General features: G+C 41.8%; 2 protein-coding genes across 4 annotated transcripts in view; one reads left to right on the forward strand and one right to left on the reverse strand.

Annotated features, from left to right (window-relative positions):
* Positions 1–27,018, forward strand: part of fbxl17 (F-box and leucine-rich repeat protein 17) — a 223,210-nt gene that overhangs the window by 2,308 nt on the left and 193,884 nt on the right. The window contains exons 1-6 of one of the 3 annotated variants that reach the window (XM_083979536.1): positions 3,540–3,700; positions 5,660–6,171; positions 7,045–7,419; positions 7,568–7,690; positions 8,387–8,644; positions 8,797–8,928. In XM_083979536.1, coding sequence (XP_083835662.1) covers positions 5,680–6,171; positions 7,045–7,419; positions 7,568–7,690; positions 8,387–8,644; positions 8,797–8,928 — 1,380 coding nt within the window. In that variant the 5' untranslated portion in view covers positions 3,540–3,700; positions 5,660–5,679. Of the gene's footprint in view, positions 1–3,539; positions 3,701–5,337; positions 5,445–5,659; positions 6,172–7,044; positions 7,420–7,567; positions 7,691–8,386; positions 8,645–8,796; positions 8,929–27,018 lie in introns of those variants that run through there. The other 2 variants (XM_083979538.1, XM_083979537.1) reach the window with 2 other exon arrangements.
* On the reverse strand, positions 204–2,910 carry prxl2c (peroxiredoxin like 2C). The gene is made up of 6 exons (XM_083978241.1): positions 2,714–2,910; positions 2,301–2,369; positions 2,128–2,181; positions 1,772–1,877; positions 1,537–1,671; positions 204–1,179 (listed from the first exon to the last, which is right to left on the reverse strand). The coding sequence occupies exons 1-6, from the start codon at positions 2,894–2,896 to the stop codon at positions 1,049–1,051; spliced, it is 678 nt and encodes a 225-aa protein (XP_083834367.1). The 5' UTR covers positions 2,897–2,910; the 3' UTR covers positions 204–1,048.

Genomic DNA, 27,018 nt, shown 5'->3' on the forward strand with positions numbered 1-27,018 from the left:
GTGCCCACCCTTCACTGTTCAGGAGCAGCAGCACTATCATACAGTATGTTGGGATCCCATTAGGATATGAAGGACGGTGCGCAAATGCGTGGAAGTGCATACATACACAGCCAAGAAATAGCAATTAAAATTTATTTTTCAGGAAAATAAGCCATGTGTAAATTTAGAAAGTGGGTAAAAAAAAAAAAAAAAAAAAAAGCAGCATGAGGACCAAATTTTAACCTTGATCAATGCACCATTGTGTTCATCACTATTTATTACACTATGGCTCTACCATCTTACTGCAAGTAGCTGTATAGAATTACACAAAATAAGACATTGTAATATGACTGTGCTGTTAGGACAAAGGAAAAACAAGAACAATGCATGACAAAAACAGTAATGCACACTCTATATTTGGCACAAAAAATGTCTTAGTCAATGGCCAACTAGCAGCTAATGGTTCACATTAGCAGATTTAGTTTACCCAGCTCACTTAGCCTACTATGGATTTTTCCAGAGCTTTTAGTGTCATTGGCCCATTGGATGTGGCTATGTCCTGGAAAAAGGTCAGAATGAGACTTAACACTGAAGATTAAAAAAACAACAACCAAAAAACAAAACAAAACAATTTAATAACTAGGCAACTATAACGATCAAGAGTGTGGTGTCAAAACTCACAGACTTTTTTTTAGCACTCTGAGGTCTTGCTTTGTTGTGTTATGTGACTGTTGTAAATTGATGATTTGTCTTCTAATCTTACTTTGCATTTGAAAAAATATAATATATCTCAAAAGACTTCCTTGTTAAAAAAAAGTTTAAATTAAATAAGTATAAATAAAGCTTTCAGCCTTATGCAAGATGTCAGCAAGGTAGTCAAGTTGTGCCAGCACAGGAATGATAAATCAGAAATACAGAGACACCAATATTTGTTACGGAGAATGATGCCGAACCCACATTCTTCTTGTTGCAATTTGTCAGTGCACAGTGTTCGATGGAAATTAACATGAAACATCTGTACACCTCTGCATGTGTGATAATAACAGTGATGGGAGACGGAGCCAGATGGCTATACATGTATGATCTTCGGCTTGTCGCTGAAGTCCAGAGTCTGTTGTACCCCGGCGAGCTGCAGGAGCCAGGGGATGGGCATGTGGTCAAGACGGTTCGTGTCAAAATGGGAAAAATGAACTTCAGAGCCTGTGGAAAGAAAACAAATGAAGAGATATAACACAAAGGAGGGAAAGAGAGACTGAACTTTTACAAAGACAGGGAGAGAGAGATAGGCCTGTCACAAAAAGAGAGAAGAGCTGCTCAACATGAGCTCCTCTATATATAGAGTTTGCAGCTGCTCCTGCTCCTGTTGAGTTTTACCTGCTTAATGATATCTACACTGTTTGTTCATTAGTATCATCTGTATTATTATATTATCTGTTTATTTATTTGTGTTGTATGTGTTATTTCACCATTTTTGTAACGCTATGGCAATATTGTAATGACAGTCATGCCAATAAAGCTTGTGAAATTGAATTGAATTGAATTGATAGGAAAACTTGCCTGGCCCTGCAATGATGGCTCCACCTTGCTGATGCAGATCACCCTGAAAGTCAAAGGCAGGGCTGGTCATGGCTCTCCATATAGTCTTCATTTGGCCCATGAAAACACCAGACTTCACATGGGGACTGGGCCTTGCTGAGTACATAAACACATACACACGACGCAAGACTTAATTAACTACCACTTCACCACATGTTGACTCATACACTGCCCTCACACACTCTTATTGCATTACCAGAGTCTGTAAATTTCTCCTCTCTCTTCATCCCAAGCTTTTGATAAATGCCCCTCTCCGGGTCCACGTAGATCTCATAAGGATATCCAGTCAGAGAACAGAATGGCTACATGAGAGAGACACACATTTACATGTAGGCCTATTGTAAAATTTAAATTCAAGTTTATTTGGTATTGAAAGTGTTTCGATTCTCTTTGAGGACATAAAAACAAACATACAGATGGATTAAAAAACCTGAGAGGCGATGAAAAATGAGTTGTGCAAGCTACACCACTAGTGAACACTGAAAACTGGTTCAACATGACATAAATCTTTAGAATATGGTGGTATGTGTATGTTGATCATAAATGAATTACCTCTATATGATGATGAGAAGACTGACCAATCACAATCAGTCTAATGTCAGCATCCTGAAACAACACAAGTGATCAGAATAAATTAATTTCGACTGATACTGTATAACCTAGGCTACTAATTGTGGAACTGATTTAAAGCTGTGATGTAGTCAGTCATTGTTCATGGTCTTTACCTCCAGTACTTCTCTGGGTATTCTGCTCAAATCATCAACATATTCTTTGCAGCTGTAGCACAAGAAATTCTGCAGGGACATAAAGTATAAATCAGTAAGCTGTAGATGACTTGTTCAAGCTCTCATTTTGCACCTAATGAATGCTTAGCTCTCTGTCTTCACCTATAGATTCTGATCTTTTCATTCCTCCACTTCCATAGCATGAGAAGTTGTTGCGCCATCTGTCCATTAAGGCTGAGGCTCACCTGTTGCCTACTTTGATACCTTAGAGAGAATTGAAACATATCCCCAGGCTCACTCTAATCATCCTGAATTAATCTCATGGTTAGGCTACATCTCCTGACAGGATATAGCCTGCAACCGCCTGCAACTCATCACCAGTCACGTTAAATCAAACAAAATTTTTCCCCTACCCGCACGAAAATTATGACCGATTTCCTGTCTCGATACAAGTCCTTGAAAGGAATAGAGACTCCGTGCCGGTCGTAAATTAAACAGTCTTCAACTTCCTCAAGTCGAATATCGACGGAAGAAGTTTGATTTCCACGATTTTCTCTTGCAATTTGTCGAGTTATTGGTGAAACTACTTCAGCCATGTTTTTGAATCTTCCCGAACTCACACTGCTATTTTTGGGAGTTGCACTAAACCCCGGAGGAGCAGCACGGAGGCTGGAAATTCACGCCCATATAGTGTGTGTGTGTGTGTGTGTGTGTGTGTGTGCGTGCGTGCGTGCGTGCGCGAGAGACGGAGAGAGAAAAGGCGAGGGGGAGGGAGTCTGAATAGAATTATTTTTTTTTTTTTATGTTGATTTCAAATGCATCTCTGCATAAAGTTGACAGTTTATGCAGTAAAGGATAATCATCTATTTCAAATCAGTCCAGATAAGCGTTATATATATATATATATATATATATATATATATATATCCTCAATAACCTATTTTCCTCAATAACCTATTCTATTATTTTGTTTACTCCTTTTAAATTATCATCAAAGGCAGGATAAATAACAGAGACGTCTCTGACATACAGTTTAGCACCACCACATGCAGTTGAATCAACATCTCTCTAACAAATCCAACAAAAACAGATGCTTTACCCCCCAACCCTACCCTAACCTCCCCCCCAAGGCTCTACAGCAGCAAGTCCACCCAGCCCCCATGAAGAATTACGAATCGCCCTCGTCGGCTTCCTTCCCGCTGCTCTCTGGGTGCGGAAGTGTTGTCCTCCAGAGCAGAGCAGAGCAGCTGCAGCTGCAGAGCCACAGCTACGCTAGTTCAGTAGCAGCGTTTCTTGCCACCGCGTCTCTTTTGCCGGGACTTGTCAGCGCTCATCTCGACCGTGCAGCAGAGCAGTATTATGCGAGCTCCGCCCGGAGTGTGGGAGCACCGTGTGAAGTGGTGAGATATGTTTCATGTTGGAGCTACAGCTAACTTAGCATCTAGTGATGGAGCGAGCTAGCCTGTCAGAAAGCTGATCTGGGTTAGCAACGGGAATCGTGTCTTTTTTCTTTCTTTTTCTTCTTCTTCTTTTTCATTTTTTACTTGAAGTGAGCTGTAAATATGCATCAAATTTGAGCAAATATCAGACCCAAAGCTGTCGCCATTTCAGAGACAACACAGCCGTCACGTCAGACTGCTTTGTGTATGTGTATGCTAAACAAATGACCACCTGTTCACTGTTTACATCTTTGTGTTTTCATTCGGCAGCAGCCAGACGATGCATCGTTACTGTTTCCTTGCTAGACAGTTACACATTTTTAATAACAACTCCGCTATTCATTATTCTAACCTAGGTAATCCAATTAAGGTAAGAATATGCGATAAGTAAGTTAATATATTCACAATACAATGCAATACTAGTCACACGGGGTCTACTTTGTTGAGTGCTGTACTGCAGATTTGATGCTGCACTTTATTATCTCAGAGGGCAACTGGTTAACAGTATATTCACAACCATAGGCTACAGTATAAAACACAACAAATAAGAAGTATTTGAAGTAATAGCAAGCATGGTAGACAGCCACACTATTAAACGCTCCACTCTCCACATCACCGAGGCTGGATTAGTTGTCCAGAGGTTATGAGTTATGTGTGTGTAGTTAAATTAGTGCAACCTCTGACATATTAAGCACTGTTTCAACACAATTTTTTTTTTAAATGTTTTATGGGATCTGAAGTGTGGTCTTAAGAGCAGGTCACTGGGGACCCATAGCAATATGTACTAGTGGGTTAAATGGACTACAGACTATGCACAGCACTGTTCGGCTGGGTCACTATAAGAAATCAATGTTTGTATGAATACAGGATAGAAATATGCAACCTGCCTTCAACCTGAAGCGCTAAAAGCTTCATGCACAAGATTCACTTTTACAAGAGAATATGTGGATCAGCCCTCGGTGCTGCATGCTTGTGTATAATAGGCTGCAAAAGCTGATGGGATAAAGGAAAGCCCTGTTCTGTTACTCTTACCACTAAGGGTCAACCTGATGGAAGGCCCCCAAGCTGCATGAATATTGGGTATTGTGGGTAAATAAATAAATATTCAGTTCTTGAGAAGACTTTCTCAGTAACTATTTTTGCTATTTCACAAACAAGTAGCCTACAGCATTTTAGAAATACCAAGCTAAAATGTTGCAGTACATTCTGGTAATGACAACTCCATGAGAAGAAGAGTGTAATGACAGTGTTGGTAACCCTCAGTCTATTTTCAGCATCATACATATTCCCAGCTGTTTCAGTGTGTATATATAGATCTATCATCTTGATTGTCCTTGACACCTAAAGGACAGGTTCACATTTTTCCAGGTCTGTTGTGGTAAACTCACTCACATCATAGTGTACAGTACTGTGCAACAGTTACATGTGCTTTAAGATGTGTAAGAAGTGATGACACCTTCTAAAATGGCACAGTAAGGCAGCACAAACATTTAAATCGGTGCCAGTTCTCCTTGGTTCCTGTGTGCCTTGTTTCTCAAAGTTGGTGGGCAGGAATGTTCTTACATGCATCCTCCAAGCATCTTGGAGAACTTGTCATAGTTCCCTTCATGCTTCACAAGAAGCTGAGATCAGGACTCTGTGGTGGCTCTCATCCATAGAAGGACTCCTTGTCACTGAAGATTTTTACTCTGCCTGTATGTCTGGGGTCAGTGCAAGTAAAGTTACAGTGTTTTTAGTGTCAGAATTCCTCTTGGCGTTACTATCCTTACTAACTGTATGGGAAACACAAAGATAGACTTTTGTCTTGCTTCAAGAGCAGGAACGGAGAGCAGTTAGATATTTTAATTGTCATTTTCTATTTGCATATGCTAGAGATGGATGTAGGTCCTTTCTAATACACATGCATTTTCTTTGCTCTAGAGGTACCTTGAATCATCTATATGGGCCATCTTCTTTCGAAAAATGGTTACCGCCTGAAGAAGAGGCCACGCAAATTGCATCACAGGAAGAAGAAGAAGAGGAACTGTTTCCTACAGGGACCTTGCATGCTGTGCTTCATTGTCCACAGCAACAGCGGCAGTCTCGACGACGACAACAACCACCACTTGGAAGCCGGTGTCAACGGCAGCGGGTGCCGTCACAACAGCGTCACCGGAATCAGCGTCCCTGGTGTGGGTGGTGTCGGCATCGGAGCCGTAGCTGCCTCCAAGCTCGCCGAGCGATACGCGACACTCACGTCTCCCGAGGACTGTTCCAAGTTCCTGTTGTCCCCAAGGGAGCTGTCTATCTGGGAAGGCCAGGGGAGGAGCTTGTTGTCAGCCGTTCCTGCCAAACTGATTCCACCACCAGCGCTGTTTCGAACGGCTGGGGTGTCTGTGACCGTACCCATACCTGTGCCGGTGCCTGGCTGTACCAGCGACTACACTGAGATGGTAGGGTGCTGGGGGGACGCTGCACCAACTCTACCGAATGTTGTAGCACATGAACAAACAGTCACGATTCACTAGTGCTTATTAGTTATGAATTTTACTAATTAGTTGCCACAACATTTAGACTAATCGGGTATTCTACCATTAAAATGTATCTCTCTCCAGATGGATGCTGTCATGTAAATGGGTCTCTTACATTTTTATTAACAACCAAATATTCAATTTGTGACAAAAACTGATGCCCTGACACCATTTCTGACAACGGCTAAAGGCTAATGGATCATTACCTTTAAATATCATTAAAGCAGTCTATTCAATAAAATATATTTGCTGACCAAGACCTCATGAGAGCAGCCAATCTCTTTAAAATGCATATAAAAATATTGTGCTTTTGTTCTGGGGAGGTGGTGGAAATGACTTAAAATAAACAAGAAATTGTGTTAGAGAACACAGTAGCTCATCCTATAATGCAAACAGGATTTACCAACTCCTATGTCTGCCTGACAGATTGTTTCATGAGTTGATTTTCTGTCAATTTTTGTCTTCTTACAGAACACAAAATCAGAAATACTTAAATGCTTTGTGCAACAGATTCTAAGTGTTTTAGATGTAAAGGTCACACGGGTTCAAAAGTCAAAGCTTCACACTCAATAGTCTTTGTTCCATGTTTTTTTTTGGGAGGATTCAAGGTCAGCAGTGCTGTGTCTGTAGTTGCCGTTTCATAACCTGGGCTGTGTAAAGTTCTTCCATGTCCTAATTACAATTCAAGACTTTACAGTGAAATCTGCCTTGGTTTGCCTGAAGAAAAAATCTCTCCACTTAACTGATGTGTGTTTGTGTGTTTGTGTGTGTGTGTGCGTGTGTCTCTGGGTGCAGGTGTGCAAGAGGAAGTGCTCAGAGGTGCAGAGGTGCACCCCCTGTAAGCAGCCGCGCTGTGCCTTCGCTGCCCCTGACGGAGGGCTGGAGAATGGAGGGGGCGGAGGAGAGGCCGCCTCGAACTCTGAAACGGGCCACTGCCACCTACCCCTCTGTCCGCTCCCCTCGTCCTCGTCCTCCTCTTCTTCCTCTGCCTCCTCCTCTTCCTCCTCACCCGCCGATGGCTGCTGTGGGCTGGGTCTTCATGCTGACCTGCCCCACAGTTCGGACTCGTCCCCCTGCTGCCGGCATCAGTATGACGACTGCCAGGCTAGAGGTTCTGAAGCTGCTGATCACTTAAGTATCAATCACCTGCCTTCCTCCATCCTTCTTAAGGTTAGCCTTTTTCTTCTGTTTATATTTTCTGATCATCCTCTTTTACTCTTTTCATATGTAATGTTATGTGTTGATAGACGGATGATGTTTTTCTGAAGTTGCAGCATGCTTGTCTATTTACATGTGTTTTGATTTTGTCTTTGTGCAGGTGCTTTCTCACTTGACTGTGAAGGAGCGCTGTCTGTGTGCCTCTCTGGTTTGTAAGTACTGGAGGGACCTCTGCTTGGACTTCCAGTTCTGGAAGCAAATCGACCTCAGTGGCCTACAACAAGTAAGCACATAGTGTAAATGCAAGTTTTGTCTGAGGGTGTATTCAGACCTGGCTCGTTTGGCGCAGTTGTTCCGTAACAGGCAGCATTTAACCCCAACGCTCGGTTTGTTTTGGGCATATGTGAACGCAGCAGTCGCTCTTGGATGCGGGATAAAAGAAGCGGGCTGAGGTCGCCAAGAAGGGGTGTGGTCTCGTTTTGCTTCCATGTGAGCCCCAGAGCGGTTCTTTTGCAGTGAGAACACAAACAAAGAAAACAAACTAGCCAACCACGCTGCTGATGTTCCATGGTTTTTGTTTTTTCCCAGGTAACCTACTCCTCCTTCCGGGTAAAATTTCTGACCAATGAAAGAGCAGTTGGTTCGTGCATGGCGTTTGTCTACAATTTTGGACCACTTGGGACTGTTACTGTGTGGATACAAACGACCCAAAAGAATGCAACAAGTGTATCGTTTTAGCCCCTGAATCATAACAAAACGACTGAGCCAGATGTCTGAATACACTCGGAGACTTTGTTGCCCTAAGGTTGAGCAGAGTGGAACATTACATTTTAAACATCTTACTTGATACTCTGTCTTGGACGGAATGAGGAGGAGAGGCTTTAGTGTCTTTTCCGACAGGATGGTAACTTCCTCAGGAATCAAAAGCTTTGTCGTTTCTACTGACTTTCATATGTCCTTGTGTTTTCCTGCTCCCCAGGTAAACGATGATCTCCTGGTCAAAATAGCCTCTCGGAGGCAGAATGTGACGGAGATTAACATCTCAGATTGCAGAGGGGTCCATGACCATGGTGTGTCATCCCTGGCCTCTCACTGTCCTGGCCTGCAGAAGTACACAGCATACCGCTGCAAGCAGCTAGGGGACATGTCCCTGTCGGCCTTGGCTACACACTGCCCTCTGCTGGTGAAGGTGCACGTGGGCAACCAAGACAAACTAACGGACAATGCACTAAAAAAGGTTTGCACAAGAGATCCAAAAACTCTTTTTTCAGCATTTAGAGCTTTTGCTTGTCTGTGTTACATACCTGTTCTTTCTTAGTCTCGAATGAAAATTGAAGTCAAAATCAAGGTTTCCGGCATTTAATCTTAATTTCTCTTTTCTGCCTTCAGCTGGGGGAGCACTGCAGTGAGCTGAAGGACATCCACTTGGGTCAGTGCTACAGTATCACAGATGAAGGCATGGTGGCCTTGGCGAGAGGATGCCCTAAACTGCAGAGACTCTACCTGCAAGAGAACAAACTGGTCAGTCCAGCACACCCAGTCTCATATTCAGTGTTGTGGTTTCTCTTCCTGCTTGCCTCAGGGCTTCTGCTACAGCAGGAGCCCAATTGTCTGTGTGTCTCTGTTGGACAATTTCAAAATCTTTCAGTGTCCATTCCTCTCAGATTCTGTATAAGAGCTCCTCTAAGCTCTGTGACTTCTACTAACTCTCACTGTCATCGGAGTCATCAGAATATTGTCAGAGCACAGTGGCCCTGCCTCTTGCTTTTATTATTCGTCTCAAAATGGTACCCAAAAAGTGTTCTTCCCTACAGCTTTTAGGTTTGCCTTTTATTTATCGAAAATGGACCCATTAACAAGTTTGGGTAACATAGATTCATCCACATTAATGAGACTTTTTTATAACCAAATACAAACTCCTCATTGTCCCTTTAATTTGGTCACCAAATTAAGATTGTAACCCCGTAATGTTTTAATATATGATGCTTTGATAAGTTAAATGACAGATCTTTTTGTTTTAAACATAATCAACATGAAATAAAAGTTCAGATTTCTTTTAATTTAATTCAGCAGGGTGCAAAAAGTGACATATGACTTTAAATCACCACTAGATGCCACTGTTTACAATATCTAAAATCAGCCTGCCAGCTGCTCTCTTCTTGTAAGCCGCAGCTTGTTGATACTAATGCTGAGTTGATCATATCTCCACCAAATCACAGCTGCATATCATCTCTAACTGTATTTAGTATTAGATTTCAATAAGTAGTCATTTGGCAAGTCTGTCTCAATCCCCCTATTATTTAGACCTTCCCTTTTTCACTAATGCTTTTGCCCTTTCTCCTGCTAATATTTCTTTGCAGCCCATGAGTAATTATGACCTTGATGAATTGCACAGCCTTAAGTTGTTAACAATAGCTGAGTTTGTTAAAACCCCATTCATCAACTTAATAGTATATGAAATTAGCATTTAGCACTAGTTGAGAGATTAATATTGCCGCTGATAACATTTCAGCGCCCCGGTATCAATTTCAGTCGTTTTTAAGAGGTGAGATCGTCACAGTTATTTTAGCTTCCTGTCATTAGGGGGGAAAAGAAATGGCCTGGGCTTATATGGGAATTGTTATGTCTAGGTGCTCTGGTTGCTCGGCCTAAAATTGTCATTAAGTTCTCCAGGAATTAAGACGACCCAGAAACGCTACCATGCCAGTGCCCAGAGGGCGTTTATTTCGTTGGACAGTTTCAAAAGCCCTTTTCTTCAGCTTCTCAGAAAATAGAAATCTAATTTAGTGGCTTCATAAGAAAATGTTTAATTACAGTCTGCTGATTTGTTTGGCTGAGTACGCAGACATGGTGAGGTGAGCTCAAATAATATGCGTGAACACCAGTGTCATTTTTTGTGATGGTTTGATTTTGTACTCATCCAGGCTTGTTGGATTTAATTCAATAATTACAAATATTGTATCACATATGAGTGTGAGGAATTTAATGAGTGACAACTTGTGCTTTGAAGATCATATTTCACTCAGGCTCAGTTGTTCATAGACAAACTGAAAAGGTCTGAACTTGAAGCAGTGTGGAACAAGTATTTTCTGAAAAGGTTTATGCAAAGACTGAATGGTTGATCACTTATGGGACCACTGTGTGGGCTCAACCCTTGTTCTCTACATGAATTGATCCAGTGAACGGCATTGAAATGGGCTTTTCACTTTTCAGTGTGCTATGAATTGCACAGTCATGGGACACTACAGTGAAAGCCTCTTAAAGGCTATATTGTAAGGCCTCTCCTCTCCTCTCCTTTCTCTCTCTCTCCTCTCTTCTTTACTGGCTTTTGCGGTACAAGGATCCTGTCTCTGTCTCTCCTAATCGGTCACAGATGAGGATGAGCCTTTCACTCACTCTGATCTGCCCTCTCTTTCTCCCCCTTCTCCAAAATTGAATAATTGAATCGCTGCAGGATTTTTCTGTGTGGTCTTTCACTCGCCCTCTCCCTTTTTCTTTGCCATGTGCACACCCACATACATTTTTTCTGTCCTTCTTTGCCTTCTTCTTGTCGTGGTTGTGGTTTCAGTTCCATGCTGGAGGGTTTTTTTCCCTCTGTGTTAAGTCCATATCCAGCTCTGTAGATGGTTAAATGGCTTTATTTTTTTGGAGGGAAGGGGGAGCAGCTCCTCTGAATAACCTTGTGTAGCCTGAGGGAAATATTTAAACACTACCAGCACTAATTATATTAGTAGAAGCAATTCTGCTAATGCTGCTCTGTTTTTTGTGTCCCTTGTCAGTATCCTGCAATGTTAAACCACAAAATTCAAAATCGTGGTTTGTAGTTAACCAAGGAAAACCTTCAGAAAGTTTTTGGAGACTTGAAGTGCAGTCAACAAGTGTCTTGTAATGATGCAAGATGTGCAACTGGCATTTACTACTTTTCCCCTGAGTTAAATAGATAATACAATTAATTCTTGTCATTGTTATCTAGAAGGACACACCAGTTACCTTTTCTCAACAAATGATAACGTTTATGTTTTTAATGTGATGCCTAAGCTGTCTCCGACTCTGTCTGGTGTCTTCAAATTGTGTTTACAGTTGACAAATTGACACTTGACTCTTTCATTGCTTATTAGCCCGGGGCCGTATCAGCCCAGGGCAATGAATAACCCTGGGCAAAGTGTGTTGTGTGAAAAAGCAGGTGACTCTGGTGTCTCTGTACCCGACTCCTTTTGACATTTATCCTGCATTCTTTATTGCCATTCATCTAGTATTTATGCCGGAGTTGGTTATATCGCACCAGTTGCCTTTCAAGACTTGTTTTCATTTTCTGAAGTCCTTTTTAAAAAAAAGAAAATCCCCCTCTCCCCCCATTCATATTCTGTGCTCTTTCACCACCTCGAAGGGCAAAGGCTCTGAGAATAGCAAATTCCCCCTCTCACTTCAATTTGCCGTAGGGGCGAGAGGCAGCCCTGAAAGTTTAACTCTGAGTTCTGTCAGTTTCATAGACCAAACTGGTGGACGAACTCCTAAGCTGCAGAAACCTCTTGTCACTCCATGTTGGTAACTTTGCTTGAATGTTCCTCTCAATTAAACACACATCGCAATCTGCCTACATTTTTTTTTTGCCAGGGAAGCATTTTTCTTCTCTTTTTTCCCCTTCTCTTAAGAAAAAAAAAAAACTTTATCTGCTCTCCTGTCTTGTTAAAATCAAAGCGTGTGCACTTAATTTCCCAGCAGTGTGATGGGAAGATTCTTCCACTGGCTCATCTCAAAGACATTTTGTCTGCCTACGCACTCCCTCTCTCTTTCCCTCCCTCACCCTCCACACATACACGCTCAGGCTCTGATTATTTACAGTTTTAATTAGTCCAAAATGTGGAAATGTAAGTGGAACTTGAAGATGACCTAACATAGATTAGCATGTGCCCTCAATTTAGGTGTAATTACCACTCAGCATGTACAATCAGAGCTTCCCTCCCCAAGCTCTCACCACGTTCTCTCGCCGCGATGTTGGGGAGGAAAAGGAACATGTTTGTATGAGGAGCAACATGAAACACTGAGAAAGACGAACTGTCAAAGCGAATGGTGTTTCTTGGCCGTTGGTCAGTGAAGGAGTTCACATGTCCCGCTCTGATTGGCCGTCTGTCTCGCTCATCAATGGTTCGGTTTTTACTGGCAGAGGGAGCGACAGGGAGGCTGCACCGGTCCAATCAGGAGTAATCGCACAATGAATTGTATATTGACATGAGCAGATTTAATTACCAGGATTAGATGGAGAGCAAAGACAAAGGGAGTGATAATGATAGCTGTCAGTTATTATGGGATAGACCTTTTGACACGAGCCAACACACACACACTGACTAAAACACACCGAGGCCTAGTTAAAACACTGAGACAAGCGACACACACATGGGAGCAGCTGAACTGAATGGCTGCCAGCTGCACTGGATTCTCCTCTGGAAACTTTGTTCATATATTTGACTGTAATTAGAGATAAACAGAACCACACTGACCGGCCACACAAACATCCCAGTACACACACACAAACAGTGCATTGTCCATCCTCTCTACAAGATCTCCCACAATCCCCCCTGGTCTTTATAGACAGGAGTTTTAGACTTAACAGGATGTTGAATGTCAGATGTTGTATGATGTATTAAGTCAGTTAAACTGTTAATGGCAGTGGATTATGTCTGTCAGAGTGAGGAAAAGCTCAGTTCCCATCCCAAATTTCCATGCTTTCATGTCATCAAGAAGTCTCCTTAGTCTTCTCTCTCCTTTTTCTTGTCTTTCGCTCTCTTTGTCTGTCTGTCTGTCTGTGTGGATTTGGGAGGTAGCCACCATGTGTAGGTAAGGTCAAGATAGACTTTGCTGTATGGAGCTGAGGAGATATTGTTGTTGGTGTGTCTGTATATGGTGTGTTATCCCAAAGAGAGTGCCAGAAATTCTTAAATCCTGTTTCTATTCCTCTCTTTACTATTTCTTTCCCGCCAAAAATATTTTTCCTTCATTTCAAACTTTTATCCATTGATGAAACAATTAAGTGTTCACTTACTCTTTTGTTCAGGAGTATTTAAATGTCTTAGTCTTCATGAACTGAGCTTCATCAGCGTATAAAGACCTGTGATATACTTGAAAGTTGAATAATTTAGGTTATTGGATCATTGTTCGGCAAAGCAAGGTATTTAAATTATGTTCCCCTGAATTTTGAGAAATTCAATTCTGTTTTCACACTTTGATGCAATTTTATAGACCAAATGATCTGCACAAAATGATCTGATCTGTACTCTCTTTAAAACTTTTATTTTCACCATTACCACTGCTTACATTCTCAGTATGTAGTGTAAGCTAACAGCACATTCCTCTCTCTGATATCCTCTTCTTCATTGCTCCTTTAAAGTGCTTCCGTATCGATCCCTGTCCCCAAAATGCTTCTTTGTGTGTGTATGTGTGCGTGTGGGCTGGTTGCTGATCGGTCTTTGCCTGAAGAGTAATCAGGTGCATTAATGAGCACTGACTTTAACTTGGACAGCCGGCTGCACTCAGACACAGACTTCGTCGATATGTTCCCTCTGCCGTCTGCCCAAGAACAAAACAAGTTTTAAAAGGAGAGAAAGAAAAGGAAGAAAGCGAAAGCACTTTTTTAGAAATGCGAGTCTGTGAAGCGTGCCTCCAAAGCGATATTTCACTTTCCTACAGTATTTTCTTTTCAACATTAGTTACCCCGGGAAAAGATTCAGCATCAACATTGGCGATTTCTCCTCGGCTCTATCAATAACACAGGTGGAATTACTTTTTTGAAAAAGAACACAAAGACCTTGGTGCAGCAGGATGCTCTTTTGGATGCCTTGAGTGGCTCATAGAAATGTTAAACTCGCGGAAAGAAAACAAAGTCAAGTGAATGACAGACATTTTACTGGAGAAGTGGGGCAGCCAACATAGCCGACTCTTTACTGCCTAACAGTGACACAGTGCCAAAAATGACAGTGATTATGCCAAAGTCAAATATCTTTGTTTGGTGGGGCAAAAAACAGAGAGCAGCTGGAGCAGTGGAGGAAATTTCTGCTGGTAATGTTAACATTTCTCTTTGGTGGCTTGAAAATATAGAGGCTGCGGTCAAAGCTTTTACCAACAGAAGTTAAATTAAAGACTCTATTGCTATATAGAAAATAACATGCCATTTCATCATTGATGGGACCTAATTGATACATATAAATTGAAATATGTAGTAAACCAGGGAATGAAAGGTTCTGTAGTGTTCAACAAATCAAGAGGGTGTTTTAGTCGCACCCTAACATTCCTCTGTGCATACATGTCTAAGTTCAATAATTGTATCCATCTTGTATCAACAAATTTTGTTTAGTGGTTCATATGTTTAAATTTTTTGAATGGTGAACAAATTCATCATGTTGTTAACCTCAGCTCAAAAATAACAATGGAGAGATGGAGAGAAAGAGCGAGAATGCATGAGTCCAAAAGGCGATGAGTTTATTTTTACAGTTAGACTTTCCGTCCATTGTGTCTTGAGGGACCAATCATATTGAACTGAAGTCAGATCTATCAGCTTCAGTGCTGTGTGGCTTGGTGTGCTTGATTTCCACCTGCAGAGGGTGCAGTAGGACTGGATAAGAGCAGAGATTCAATGGTGAGTGAGCAGTGGGCAAACAAGCAGCCAAATGCAACCAGAGTGTAATACTTGGATGGTACATAAAATATCCAATTCCCCTTTATAAAATCTTGAGGACAATAATAAATATTTGAGTGACACACATTTTTAATTTCCTTGGTGGTCTCGTACGTTGTCGTTTACATTCCTGCAACAAGTTATAGACAGAAACTCCTCCAAAAAGTCAGTTTTGACTTTGACTTACTATATTTTCCTTCACAAATGAAGGTGTGTAAAGTGGGTGGATGCCTTCTGCACCTTTTTTTGCATGTAATTTTACACGGGTAGTCCTGCAAAAGGTTGTAAACACTTTTTGGTGTGGGATGAAGCAGCACGCATCTACATCTACATCTCCATGATGTTATCAAGCGTTTGCCCACAGCCACCAGAGTAGCAGGAGAAGCACTGACGAACGTAAACGTGACTTCCCTTTCTTTTCCTTTTTCTGCTCAGTGCTCATACCGGCTGAGCACATGGCAGGACTACAGCCTGAGATGGGAGCAAAGCTGAGATGAAACCCACATTTGATTTTGATTTTTTTTTTCCTTTTGTGCTTGGAAGTTTTTTTTTTTTTTTCTTTCACTGGATGGTTGGTGATGTGCAGGCTGTGCAAAATTTATCCTGCCTTCTGGCCCGTAGCTGCTCACTGTTAGATTTTTTTGTTAAAACCTCACAGCTTTTTTTGTAAATCTTAAAAAAAATTTGAGTTTAACAGGAGAACATGAGGACAGTACGCAGAGCTGAAACGATTAGCTGATCAAGAGACTATAGTCTCTATAGTGAATTAAATGTTAGTCAGGAAAAAGGCCAAATGTTCCCTCGGTCAGCTTCTCAACATTGAAGTTTTGATTCTTTATCATAAATGATAAACTATATTTTGGGGTTTTTGACTTTTTAAGAACTGAAGTTCCAGTGAACTAATTGATTGCCTCCAATTACCTGAACAACTGATTGATGATATAATTCATTTTAAGTTTTAGGTTGTTGACTGGATGAAATAAGGCATTTAATCATGTCACCTTGTGCTCTATATTGCGATGGCCATTCGTCACTGTTCTTTATATCTTTCATACACCAGTCTTTTAATCAAGTAATAAATTGGTAGATTAATCGACATGAAACATGACCATTAGCTGCAGCAGCTCATAATTGACAAAGTAATCAAGGATTTAATCGATAATTAAAGGAGCGTGTCAGTGCTAACCTTTGGTGACCGCATATACATTTTTGAACCAACAATTCTACTAATAGTAATAATCGTACTGTGTTTGATGCTTTGTCACCCGTTATAGTCGCCAGCAAGTTGGAACTGTTTTGGCAAAACAACAGGCAGCAACTTTTTGACAGGAGGAGAGGAAAAAAAAAATTGGCACAGGTGTGGGATCCCCTGAGGGGCCAGTGCCGGGCCCTGACCTGGCCGGCGTTTAAAGTGCATTGCTCTGTTTATCCAGCTCCAGACAGCAGCAGCTCCTGACACCCAGCCAGGGACGTCACTATGATTCATGGCCCTTTCCGACACCTTGCTCACGCCTTTACTCTTCTTAATCTCTTTGCGCTCTCTTTCTCTTCCTCTCCGTCTCCCTCTCTCTGATGATGAGTTTTCCGTTTGTTTGAGAAGGACAGAAATGATGTCGTCATTTAAAGCGGGAGCCCGAAGCCAGGATGGAGGCAGCGTCTTCAGAGGCCTAGTTTGTATGTAACATGATGAATAGCGCTCTTTGGGAATTCTCCTTTGTCCCGTTTTCCCGTTTTATGGAGAAAAGACAGAAGTGTAAAACAGAAGAGGACAGAGAGAGAGAAAGTATACCTGCCCTCTTCAGCTCTTTTTAAAACTCTCTTTATCTTTTAATGCTCATGGTTCCACTACTCGTCCCATCACTCTCCTCCTCTCTCAAACAAGCCATGTCCTCCCTCTTAATTTCTCCCTCCCCCTCTGTCACCCTCTCCCTCCCGCTGTTTCTGTCTCTTTGTGATTGAGAGGCCAAACACGGTCTAATTTGACTTCATTAGTAATGATTGATAAGAGGCGGAAAGGTGCGTTCCTATATGAACCTCCATTTGTGTGTGTGACCCATCCCCTCCTTAGCAACCCCCCCTATCCCACCCCACCACCACCACCACCACCACCACTGCATCTACTATTTCACCCCTCCACAAGACGTCACCCTTCGGCCTCCCCCTGTAATGCATTCGGGGCCAGGCATAGCAGCAGCGGTTCAATACTCAGGGTAATGAATGTGTTTAATAAGCACAGTGGGTCGATGGGCTTAATGAAGGTGTGACAGAGGATGGCCTGGAGAAGGCTGCTGGAATGAGACGCTAACGAGCCTCTGGGGTTAACGAGGTCACGTTACAATCGGGATTCCCTCACCTGTACAGTTTCTCACCGTCTCTCTCTCTAGATATACGTTTTTTACCCCATGCTCGTCTTGTGTCTTTTTTCTATTTTGTTCTACAGTAAATTCACTTTTTTATTGGTTTGTCAATTTTCTTTCAGATATTTCTGTTCCTCTCCATCTCTCGCCCCCCAATCCTTATTTGCTTGCTCTACAATGCTTCCCTCTGTCTTCTCATCATATTTTTCAACTCTTCTGTCCATCTCTCATGTATGGCTGCCTCTGGCTCGCTGAAGCTTGTCCATCTTTTCAAGGACAACCCAGCTTAGAAATGCTGGCTGAAAAGCTCTGGAGTAGTGTGAGCCCCCCCCCCCCTCTTTTTTTTCCGCCATCCTAGAAGTGGGTTTCTAAGAGACCTGCCAGGCTATTTCTGGAGGCTCAGAGCCTTTATTGTAGTAAGACCTGACGTCAGAAAAAACCTCTCTGATAGCTACACATCAAGCTGCTGCACTTTTGTTGTTATTTTTTTATGCATTTTTTTAATGTTTGCTTTTGTGTTGTTGTTGGTCAGAGCCAAATAAAACTCATTCGGTTGCACACATAACTTAGTTGGTTATTTGGCTGTTTTAAGTGAGATGCAGTCCATATATGAGGCTGTCCATCCGCCTATACTCTACTGATGGACTGAAATGGGAGTTGGTTTGACTGGGAGTGGAGGTTTCCTCTTCTTTAAAACTGTTGACATAAGAGCAGCACTGTGTTTTCTCCTACTTGAGCTACATGAAAGGATGTGGTGGGTTTTATAGCCTTTGATATTTGCTATGGATAACTGCTCTGAAATGGACACTAAACATTGTAGTCTATTTCTGATAAATCATTCAGTTTGTAAAATGTCAAAGTTAATAGATGTTGTTTCCAAATCCCTGAAGGTGAGTTTTAACACTTGACACATGAAATTGAGAAAGGGAGCCCAGAGGTTGTGTTTGTGACGCTATAACTATCAAATATTTGGTTTGCTTTATAACTGACCAAAATGATTACCATTTTATCAAAGTTAGATTTTTTTTATGGTGTGTCTATGTGTTTAACTAAGGAAAGCTTTTCCGTAGTCATCTTTCCCCCCCCCCCCGGATCCGTCTTTTCTGTCTCATTCACACACCAGTCACCAGTCAGCTTAAGTACTATGCAGATTTTAAGAAGCTGGCAGGTTAGCAGCCTGCCACCTGTTGAAGCAGTATCTGATTGTACATTGTGGTCTGTGACATTTCCAGATGTGCCCATAATGCCTGAACAACAAGCTGAATTTTGAATTTTGTTACTTTCTTCACATCACTTTTCATTTTTGTTACACCAAAGGGGGCTTTTATTTTCTTTCACTTGAGATTTTCGTCACTTGTCTCTTTTAGAGTTGAAGAGTTCTTAGCCGTGAGAGTTTCTGCGACGTGTTTCCGAACATTTTAAGTAATCATATCTGTATTGTCAGGATTTGTGATGCACAGAGTTACACACCAGTGCGCACAGCTGTCCAAATATTCTTCCACTCATCCAGACTGTTACTATAATCGGTGTCAATAATGTTCACCCCTGCAGCACTTTTTCTGCTCTCAGTTGCCATCAACGCAACACCCACTCCTGTCTTTGAGAAGCAGCTATTACTCTCTGCTTCCTCTCTCTCTCCCAGCACCAGTATTTCACCAGTGGAAAAGTGTGACTTCCTGAACCTCACATTTCTTCGCCCGGCGTTGTCGGAGTGCAACACCCGTTATGAGATATAGCATAGAGACAAGCAATCGATTAATGGTGCACTTAGCTGGACTAATTAACAGCTATGTAGAAGTGGAGAAAGCATCAGGCAGCATCAAGGAGGTTGTTTCCCCATCGCTAAGACCCCAGATAACCTTTGAAGCATATATCACTTACAGCATGGTTTACATCACGGGTCGCAGGGCCGAGCAGCTTCATAGACACCTTGCACTTGTTCTTGGTCGACTTTATCACATGGAGGGATAGTGTAGGTCACGGAGGTGAGCACAAGTTCGATTGACATTGTTGCTGCTGCTATGAAAACACGTTTTGTTTCGTTATAACAACTCGTGTCTTTGAGCTTTTGGAAAAGCGCTTATAAATTTAGAAGACCCCACTGAGTTTTTTTTCTCATTCAAACACACATTACATAACACCTCACAAATTAAATACCCTCTACCTCCTTTCTCCCTTATATTTTGACTCCTCTCTCTTTCACTCCTTTTAAGATAGAAAATGACACAAACAGCAGATTTCATTGTCACCTGTCACACCAAATTTAATTCCCCTTCTTCTCTCTGCGAATCTTCCTCCCTCTCCCCTCCTCTCTCTTTGCTCCCCTCCTCGGCTCCTGTCTCATCTACCTCCGTTGTGAAATTTGGCTTAGCTAAATTAGCTCTCAATTAAAAGTGAATTTGGTGAAAATGAGCATGCTCCAGAGGGCACAGATGAAAGGGAAGGCAGTGCCGAAGGGCCGCCCGGCTGCCTGACTCGCTGTCTGGCTGGCTGGTGCTCGGCGTCGTCGTCGTGTATTTTGGTGCATTCAAAGTAAATTATGTGTGTGTTGTTGAGTGAAGACAGCTGATTTGCATTTAGATAAATCCCTGTGGATGTGTGGTTGTCATTGAGATGCAGGGGGCTGAATCCAGTGGCCCCCCTACCCAGGCACTACTACCTGCAGGAGAGGATATGTGTGATACTGTGTGTGTGTGACTGTGTGTGTGTGTGTGTGTGTGTGTGAGAGAGAGAGCTCTTAGCATGCTGTACTACCTGGAGCATTTGCCCCACTTCTCCAGAACGTGGTGAAAGGAAGGGAATTATGAGCCATTACTGGAAACATAGGTGTGTTCACATGTGTGTATATCTGCACAAAATAAATCTGCAGCTGACCTTTCTATACGTGCACAGGACTCAAATTATATCTAATAAGAAGTGACTGCACACAACGGGCAGACAGGGCACCCCATTAGACGAACTGTTGATACAGAGAGTTGCAAAGCTAAGAACCGCTGAAGGTGTGGCAGCTCAGTTTCCACATCTGTCCTTCATCATGTACCGTCAGTTCAAAAACACACTCTTATAGCAGCATGATATGCAACATTAGGCAATGGGGTGGTGTCCAGAAGCTGACACTTTCCATTAGGTCTTTTGATCGTATAGCAACTTTCCCACTGCTAGCCAGCTCAGATTGTCACCTGTAATGTACACTCTTTGGAGGGAGTTCATGTTTTATGCATTTTGAATCCTTCCTCTTGTATTTGGGAAACTTGAAGCCTGATTTTTATACTTTATACTACGGACGGAAACTAGCTCTGAGCTAAATCCGGCGCACTTACATGACGCCACGGCATTAAATTGTTCATTAATGTGCATTGTCCTCAGCAAATAAACAATAAATGAAATGAGAAGCAATTATTTGTAACTCATAGGATACACAAATGAGGTAGATGTAGTGAATTAAGTTGAAGTCGAAATCTTTTGTTGAAAAGGTTCAGGATCATATTGTAGATTTTTTTTTGTTCATTTGCAGGAAAACACTGTGAAGGGTATGAGTTTTAGTTGGTATCAGTTTGGCAAAAAAAAGAAAGAAAAAATAGCGTCAACCACTCAAGCGCTGCATCATTGTTGTCGATGTCAGTGTTTGTGCCGAGCGGTGGTGGTTCGGTGCTTTATGCCAGTTGATGGATTGGCAGAGGGGGAGGCGGCTTGCTGCTGATTGACAGTCGGGGCTGAGTGTGGGCAGATGGGCTGAAGTGGCAGTAAATATGAAGCCTGTGTGACAGGTGAAGGTCAGTGTGGTGGGAGGTAGAAGAGCAGCTGAGCCTAGTGGGAGGGTGATGTGCTCTGTGTGTGTTTGCAAGCGCGTGTGTGTGAGTGAGAGAGCAAGGCAACTAACGCGTGACTGTGAGCCTTGGTTTGGGTTGTATATGTGTCCTTGCGTGTGTGTGCATGTGAGTGTGTGTCTGTGAGTGTGTGTGAGAAAGAGAGAGACGTTTTTCATCTCACATTATTAAAACTGTTGGCTTCTGCACACTTGTTATAAAAACTCAATACATCAAGTTTTTGCTCCAGCCTTGCTCTGGCACACCTGAACCAATTTGAGGTCTCTATCTATGATTGGTATACACGGTGCCATTTCTGTTTGAACCTTCACATTGTACATAGAGAGATATGAGGTTACAAAACAGACTTCAATGTGCAGTTTTAAGGTCACAGATCAATATGTTCTTTCTATTTTGTTTTGAAACTATCCTAATTAGTTGCTCAGTGGCACATTTATTTGTGTGAAGTGAACTCAAACATTCATGCATTATGAACCAGACCTCCATGGATAAGTGGCCTAATCAATGTCTGTCCCCAGCAAATGAATCAGCATCTATTTTGATAATTAATGAATCATTTCTTAATTTTTCATGCAAAAATTTCAAACAGGTTTTATCTACTGAAATGTGAGGATTTGCTGCTTTCTTTGACATTTAGTGAATCATGTTTCAAGAGGGTTTGAACAAAACAAGCCAACTGAGAATGAATTTTTTGTTACATTTAGATTTGTATGTGTTTTTGTATGTGTCAACTGTCTGCTTGACCACTGAGCAGGACATTTGGACCTTTGAAGGACCTTCTGTTTCATTGCATCTCAATGGAATCAGGTATGCACCAGAGGAGCTGCAGCAAATGTTGAATAAGAATTTTTTCAATATAATCAGACGGACATAATTATCCTGACAAAAAGTTATGGTGCTTCTGTCAGAAGTTACTTTCACCTCACAATGTTATGATCCTTGCAGTTTTTTTTTTTTTTTAAATCCTTAATTAGCAGTAACAGTTTATTTTGAGTTAACTTTATTCCCCGATATTTCACAGCGCTGCAGAGCTCTCCTGTACTTCTGTCAATTTTATACTCTTGCCTTATCTGAACTGTATTGATAAAAATGGTAATCTTAAACTGATTGCCCCTCTTTTGCCTGTGCCTGTGCAGACACAGGCTAATGGTATTCAGGAAGTCCTTTGCTCCTCTTCTGCTGTACCTTCCTTTCATTGATCTCTTTCTCCTCCTCTGTAAATCCCTCTCTTCCTTGAGTAATCCATTGTGGTGTTTCCAATGTCTGCTGGAGTCGTGCCAGAGTAGCGTGGGATCACTCTGACTGGGGACAGACACACACACACACATTCACAGAAGTGCACAGCCTATATATACACTTTGAAATTTCTCCCTTTTACAATGTGGGCCACCACAGGAATGTGCCAGGGGGCGCCCATATATTGACTGTGACGGGCCTTTCTGGGCTCCAGGGAACCTTCTGTGTGGCACTAGGTCGAGGGAAACCTTCCTCCCCTCCTCCTCTGGGCTCGTATCAAGGGAAGATTATTTAGGTAGAAATCCTGGCTTCCACCGTCTCTCACTCCAGTTTCATAATCTAGTTGGGCAGTAGAGATAGAGGGATTGTTTAGTCAATCCATTTGGTCAGATAGAAGAAGAAAGAGGTGGGAGAACAGGGACAACGGAGAATCCAGGTAGGTAGGCAGCTCTTGTTGTGCAGATTGTGCATTCAAATTATCATTCACTATTAACTGTCATAAACACAAATATGGTTATAGTATGGGTCAGTCAAGTATGGGTTTCCAGTCTCCACACCATATGTGGCTTTTTTGAATGATCTTAAAAGCAAGTTTGACAAGGCCAGTTCCCTTTTGACGTCGTTTAAAATGAATAATCCCTCTCCAGCCGTGTGCCTCGGGTGAAGCAGATCATGTAGTTTGCGGATTCTTTTGGGAAATGTTGAGCTTTTATCACATTTTGATCTCTATATGTAATTATGACTGAGATTGTTGATGGGAATCCCATGTACAAATCAAGATGTGGTAATATTTACAACTTGGTAAAGTAAGACAACATAGACATAGCATTAAAGGCTACACTTCTTCAGTAAACTCTAATTGGATCAGCCATGCACAACAAGAACCGGAGAAAAAAACAAACTGGTGATACCTGACAACTGGGTTGAGAAGCTAAATAAAAGCATCTTAATAAGGCTTATTTTAAAGAGCCTCTGACTGAATTAGTTTGCAGTATTTCCCATACATTGTTTTATTTATGGCAGCCTGCCACAGTATTAACATTTACCGCCATGTATTGATTTTCTTTTCTTTTTGTATATATTACTATTCCAAATGAATAAAATAATATTGTAGCGCTGTGAGCGGCACATGATTCCCTCAGCCCCTCCTGCCTCTTTCTCCTCTCTCACATTGTGCTCGGACCTGTCCGTCATAGTCAGACTGGCCATTGGAGAAATCCCACCACATTGGTGGAGCATCAAAAAATTCATAAAGTTTTTTTTTTTACCAGCCTTTTATGTCTCTTCACTGGCCCTCTCTCTGTGCCTTTCGCTTGAAGTGCACATGAGAGCGTGTAACCAAAAGGTTGTTATTTGACACAATGTGAATCAACTACAATATTGTTCAGCTATTAATTTCTCACATACTATATATATTCAGTACATACTTCAGCTATACAGCCACAAATAGATTGATTGATTAATAGATAGTTTGTCCAAATCAATAAAGTAGAAAGTAAAAGTAAAATGTAGAATATTGTGTGTGGCATGACAAACTTTACATTTACATTCTATTTCCCCATACATATAATAGTATATGGACATATTTTTCTTATATTTTATATTCTATCTTGCATATTTTAACATTTATTTTTATCTTTAGTCTATTCTTGGACCAACTGTGACGTAACATAATTTCCCCCTGTGGATCAATGATATAGATCTGATCGCACTTAAAGGAAATCATTATTCTACCTAGACAAACTCACCTTCCTAAATATAGTGGCCTACCTCGCCACTGTGTGATTAAAATTCAGAAGGCTAACATTAGTCTTTGAATATTAATCACAGGTACCCAGTGGTGTTTTAGTTGTAAACAAACGTGGTTTGTTCTGTTCACTGCACCCATCTACACACAGGAAGCTTGAGTGGAGATAAAGAATGAAACAGATCTTTGACACATACTGTGAGGGATGTTGCTTTGTACAGTGATCATGGTTTGTATGTTATTATAGTATAATGTTATACGGTGTGCAGAGGCTCTCTTTTTACTGTGTCAGCTGACAGTATATGAGAGAACAGGGGTGAGGAGGGTTTGCTGACTGGGAGAATTAAGGAGTTCTCCAATGCTGTATGGGATTCAGCAAGATCAGGTACCACCAGTCATGGTGTGTGTTCGTGTGTGTATATGTGTGTGTGTGTGTGTGTGTGTGTGTGTGTGTGTGTGCACAGTCTCCTGCCTTTCTATTTTACTTCTTCTTCCTCCTCCCCTCCTCTCTCCTCTCTGTCTTTCTCTCAGTAATAAAGGAGAGTATTTATTTCCCCCTCTCTGGCTCTCAGGTCTCTTAAAGGGAGTCGGGGACCGAGCTGATATTAGACAGAATGTGTGTGTTTGTACGTGCGACAGTGTGTATGTGTGTGTGTGCAGGTGTGTGTGCGTATGCGGGGCCCTAGCGTTCTCTCACTCACACGCTGTGCTGTCTGCTTGTCTCATCACCCATCCCAAATGTACAGTTGCGTCTTCTCGCGTGCTAACACACCGAGATTGAAAGTTGCTGATTCCGAGCCGCGGGGACTCGTAGAAGAGAGGCCTCTGGCGGGGGCTGATTGAGCTGTGCTGAGCTGAGGTAGAAAAGTTACAGTAGCATGCTATTACCTGCCAGCGCCAATTGAGTTTATTAGCATTGCAGATATGCTCTGGCAGAACTCAGTGTAGCCAAGCAAATAATTTTATGACTGTAGGTCCATGAGGGACTTTAGGCTAAAAAGGGTTGTCTCTGTCGTGTCAACTAGACACTTTGGGTGCTTTGCTTGCGTACGAAAATATCAAAATATATATTTTCCTGATGTGTAAATATATGCAAGACTCGTGAATCAGTCATTATGACTTAACAGTATAGCCACATTTATTAACCCCTCATGTGGCTGACTGCCTGTGTGCTTACCTTGTGTAAATCTATTAGGATGACTACAAGCACGGTCATCTTAGATTATTTATCTACAAACACCACTTAACACGAGTCCAAAAGAACAATGAGCTTACCGTTCTTTTCCTCCATGCGAAGGCAGCAGAGCAGAGATCAGCTCAGAGCGTCGTGCTGGTGAATTAGCTCTTCACGGCTATGGGACTGAGCCTGACAGTTGGCACAGTGAAGATGATTTATGACTAGCCAGGAGAGTCAGAGATGGATGAGGAGAAATAACTTTGATCAAAGTTTTCCTCTAACAACAGAAGAGAGCTCCCTCTTGATATCTGGCAGTGGCCTGACTTTATTTTCCAGAGGGAAACAGCTGAGTCTGTCTGCTTGTTTTATTGTCTTCACACAGATTGCCAGTAGTTCACATGCAGATACAGGAGTACATTATGTAGATACCTGTGAACATTTCAGATGTATATTCTGTATGCAGTATCATTATATTAACATTTAGACACAAACCCTCTCACTGGATTATGATATATCTGCTATTGAATTGCACAGGGTTTCATGTATCTCTTGGTTTTGTGTTGAAGCTGCACATTTTAATTTACCGTAGTTTAGTTTTTACACGTAGTCGTTCCTTAATTGTCTGTTAACATTAGAAGCCAGTTGTTTTAGGGTTGTCTTGAATGAATTTGAATACAGATGAAAAATGTGGCAAATAGGGTTCATTTACATGCAAGCCATAGATATGCTTTGTTTTGTCAAATTGGTTATGAGTAAATTATATGCAATGAACTGCCTTAAAAAATGGATTAAAAACTGAATCTGTCTGCAGAATTTAGAGTCACATTAAATGTTTTTTTCTAGATGGTTTTTACCTCAGGAACAGTAGTCATTTCCTGCTGGATCCTCATATCAAGTGGATCGATGCCCATTTCTTAGCACTTATCAAAGACTGAAAACCAACGCTGACCATGAACTGTGTCATCCCTGACTTTAGACAGGCCAAGGATCTTTGTTGCGTGTCCTTCCCCATTAGTCAATCCCCTCTTTTCCAGTAATTCCTTGACCTTGATCAGCTCTGTAATAAAGGCATAAAATGCCCCCCAAAAAGCTGGAATAAAACAGGTGGCATACGACCAGTAGAAAAACACAGCTTAGTAATTGGACACATGCACAGACACACGGACATGTTGGCTTGTGTTGAGGCCTCTTTCAAGGCTTAGATGTTCTGTAGCCAAGACTCCTGTGGCTTTCCAGCTCAGTGTGTGTCCATCCCTGCTCATCTGCTGCCTTTCTACAGGTCACACCCTAATCCCGTGAAGGGGTTTTGGGGCTAGTTGCCCCCAGGATCCGGATTATCATGCTCGTCTCACAGGGACCAATCAAGACCGGCTATCTGTTACAGTGTTCCTGTGTCACTCTTGTTAAGATCGCAGAAAAACTGTGATGGTTTCATGTTGGGAAGTTTCACAATGTGCACTGAAGGCATATTGAGAAGAAGACATCCAGCATGGTTGAAAGAGACATTCAAAATTGTGTAGACAAACGCACAAGCACAGGTTTTGCAGATGGAATCGAGTCTGTTTTTCAATATGTCACCGTTTCAAACCCTGTCTTGG

The sequence above is a fragment of the Trachurus trachurus genome, assembly GCF_905171665.1.
Source record: "Trachurus trachurus genome assembly, chromosome: 9".
In the NCBI taxonomy this organism is placed as follows: Eukaryota; Metazoa; Chordata; class Actinopteri; order Carangiformes; family Carangidae; genus Trachurus; species Trachurus trachurus.

What these genes read in the sequence shown, in the direction of transcription:
- prxl2c (XM_083978241.1), bottom strand. Translation starts at nt 2,896, where the DNA reads ATGGCTGAAGTAGTTTCACCAATAACTCGACAAATTGCAAGAGAAAAT. An exon ending in CGGTCATAATTTTCGTGCGG is followed by an intron (nt 2,370 to 2,713) that starts GTAGGGGAAAAA and finishes ATGTCCCTGCAG; the next exon opens with AATTTCTTGTGCTACAGCTG. An exon ending in AGCCATCATTGCAGGGCCAG is followed by an intron (nt 1,180 to 1,536) that starts GCAAGTTTTCCT and finishes TTCTTTCCACAG; the next exon opens with GCTCTGAAGTTCATTTTTCC.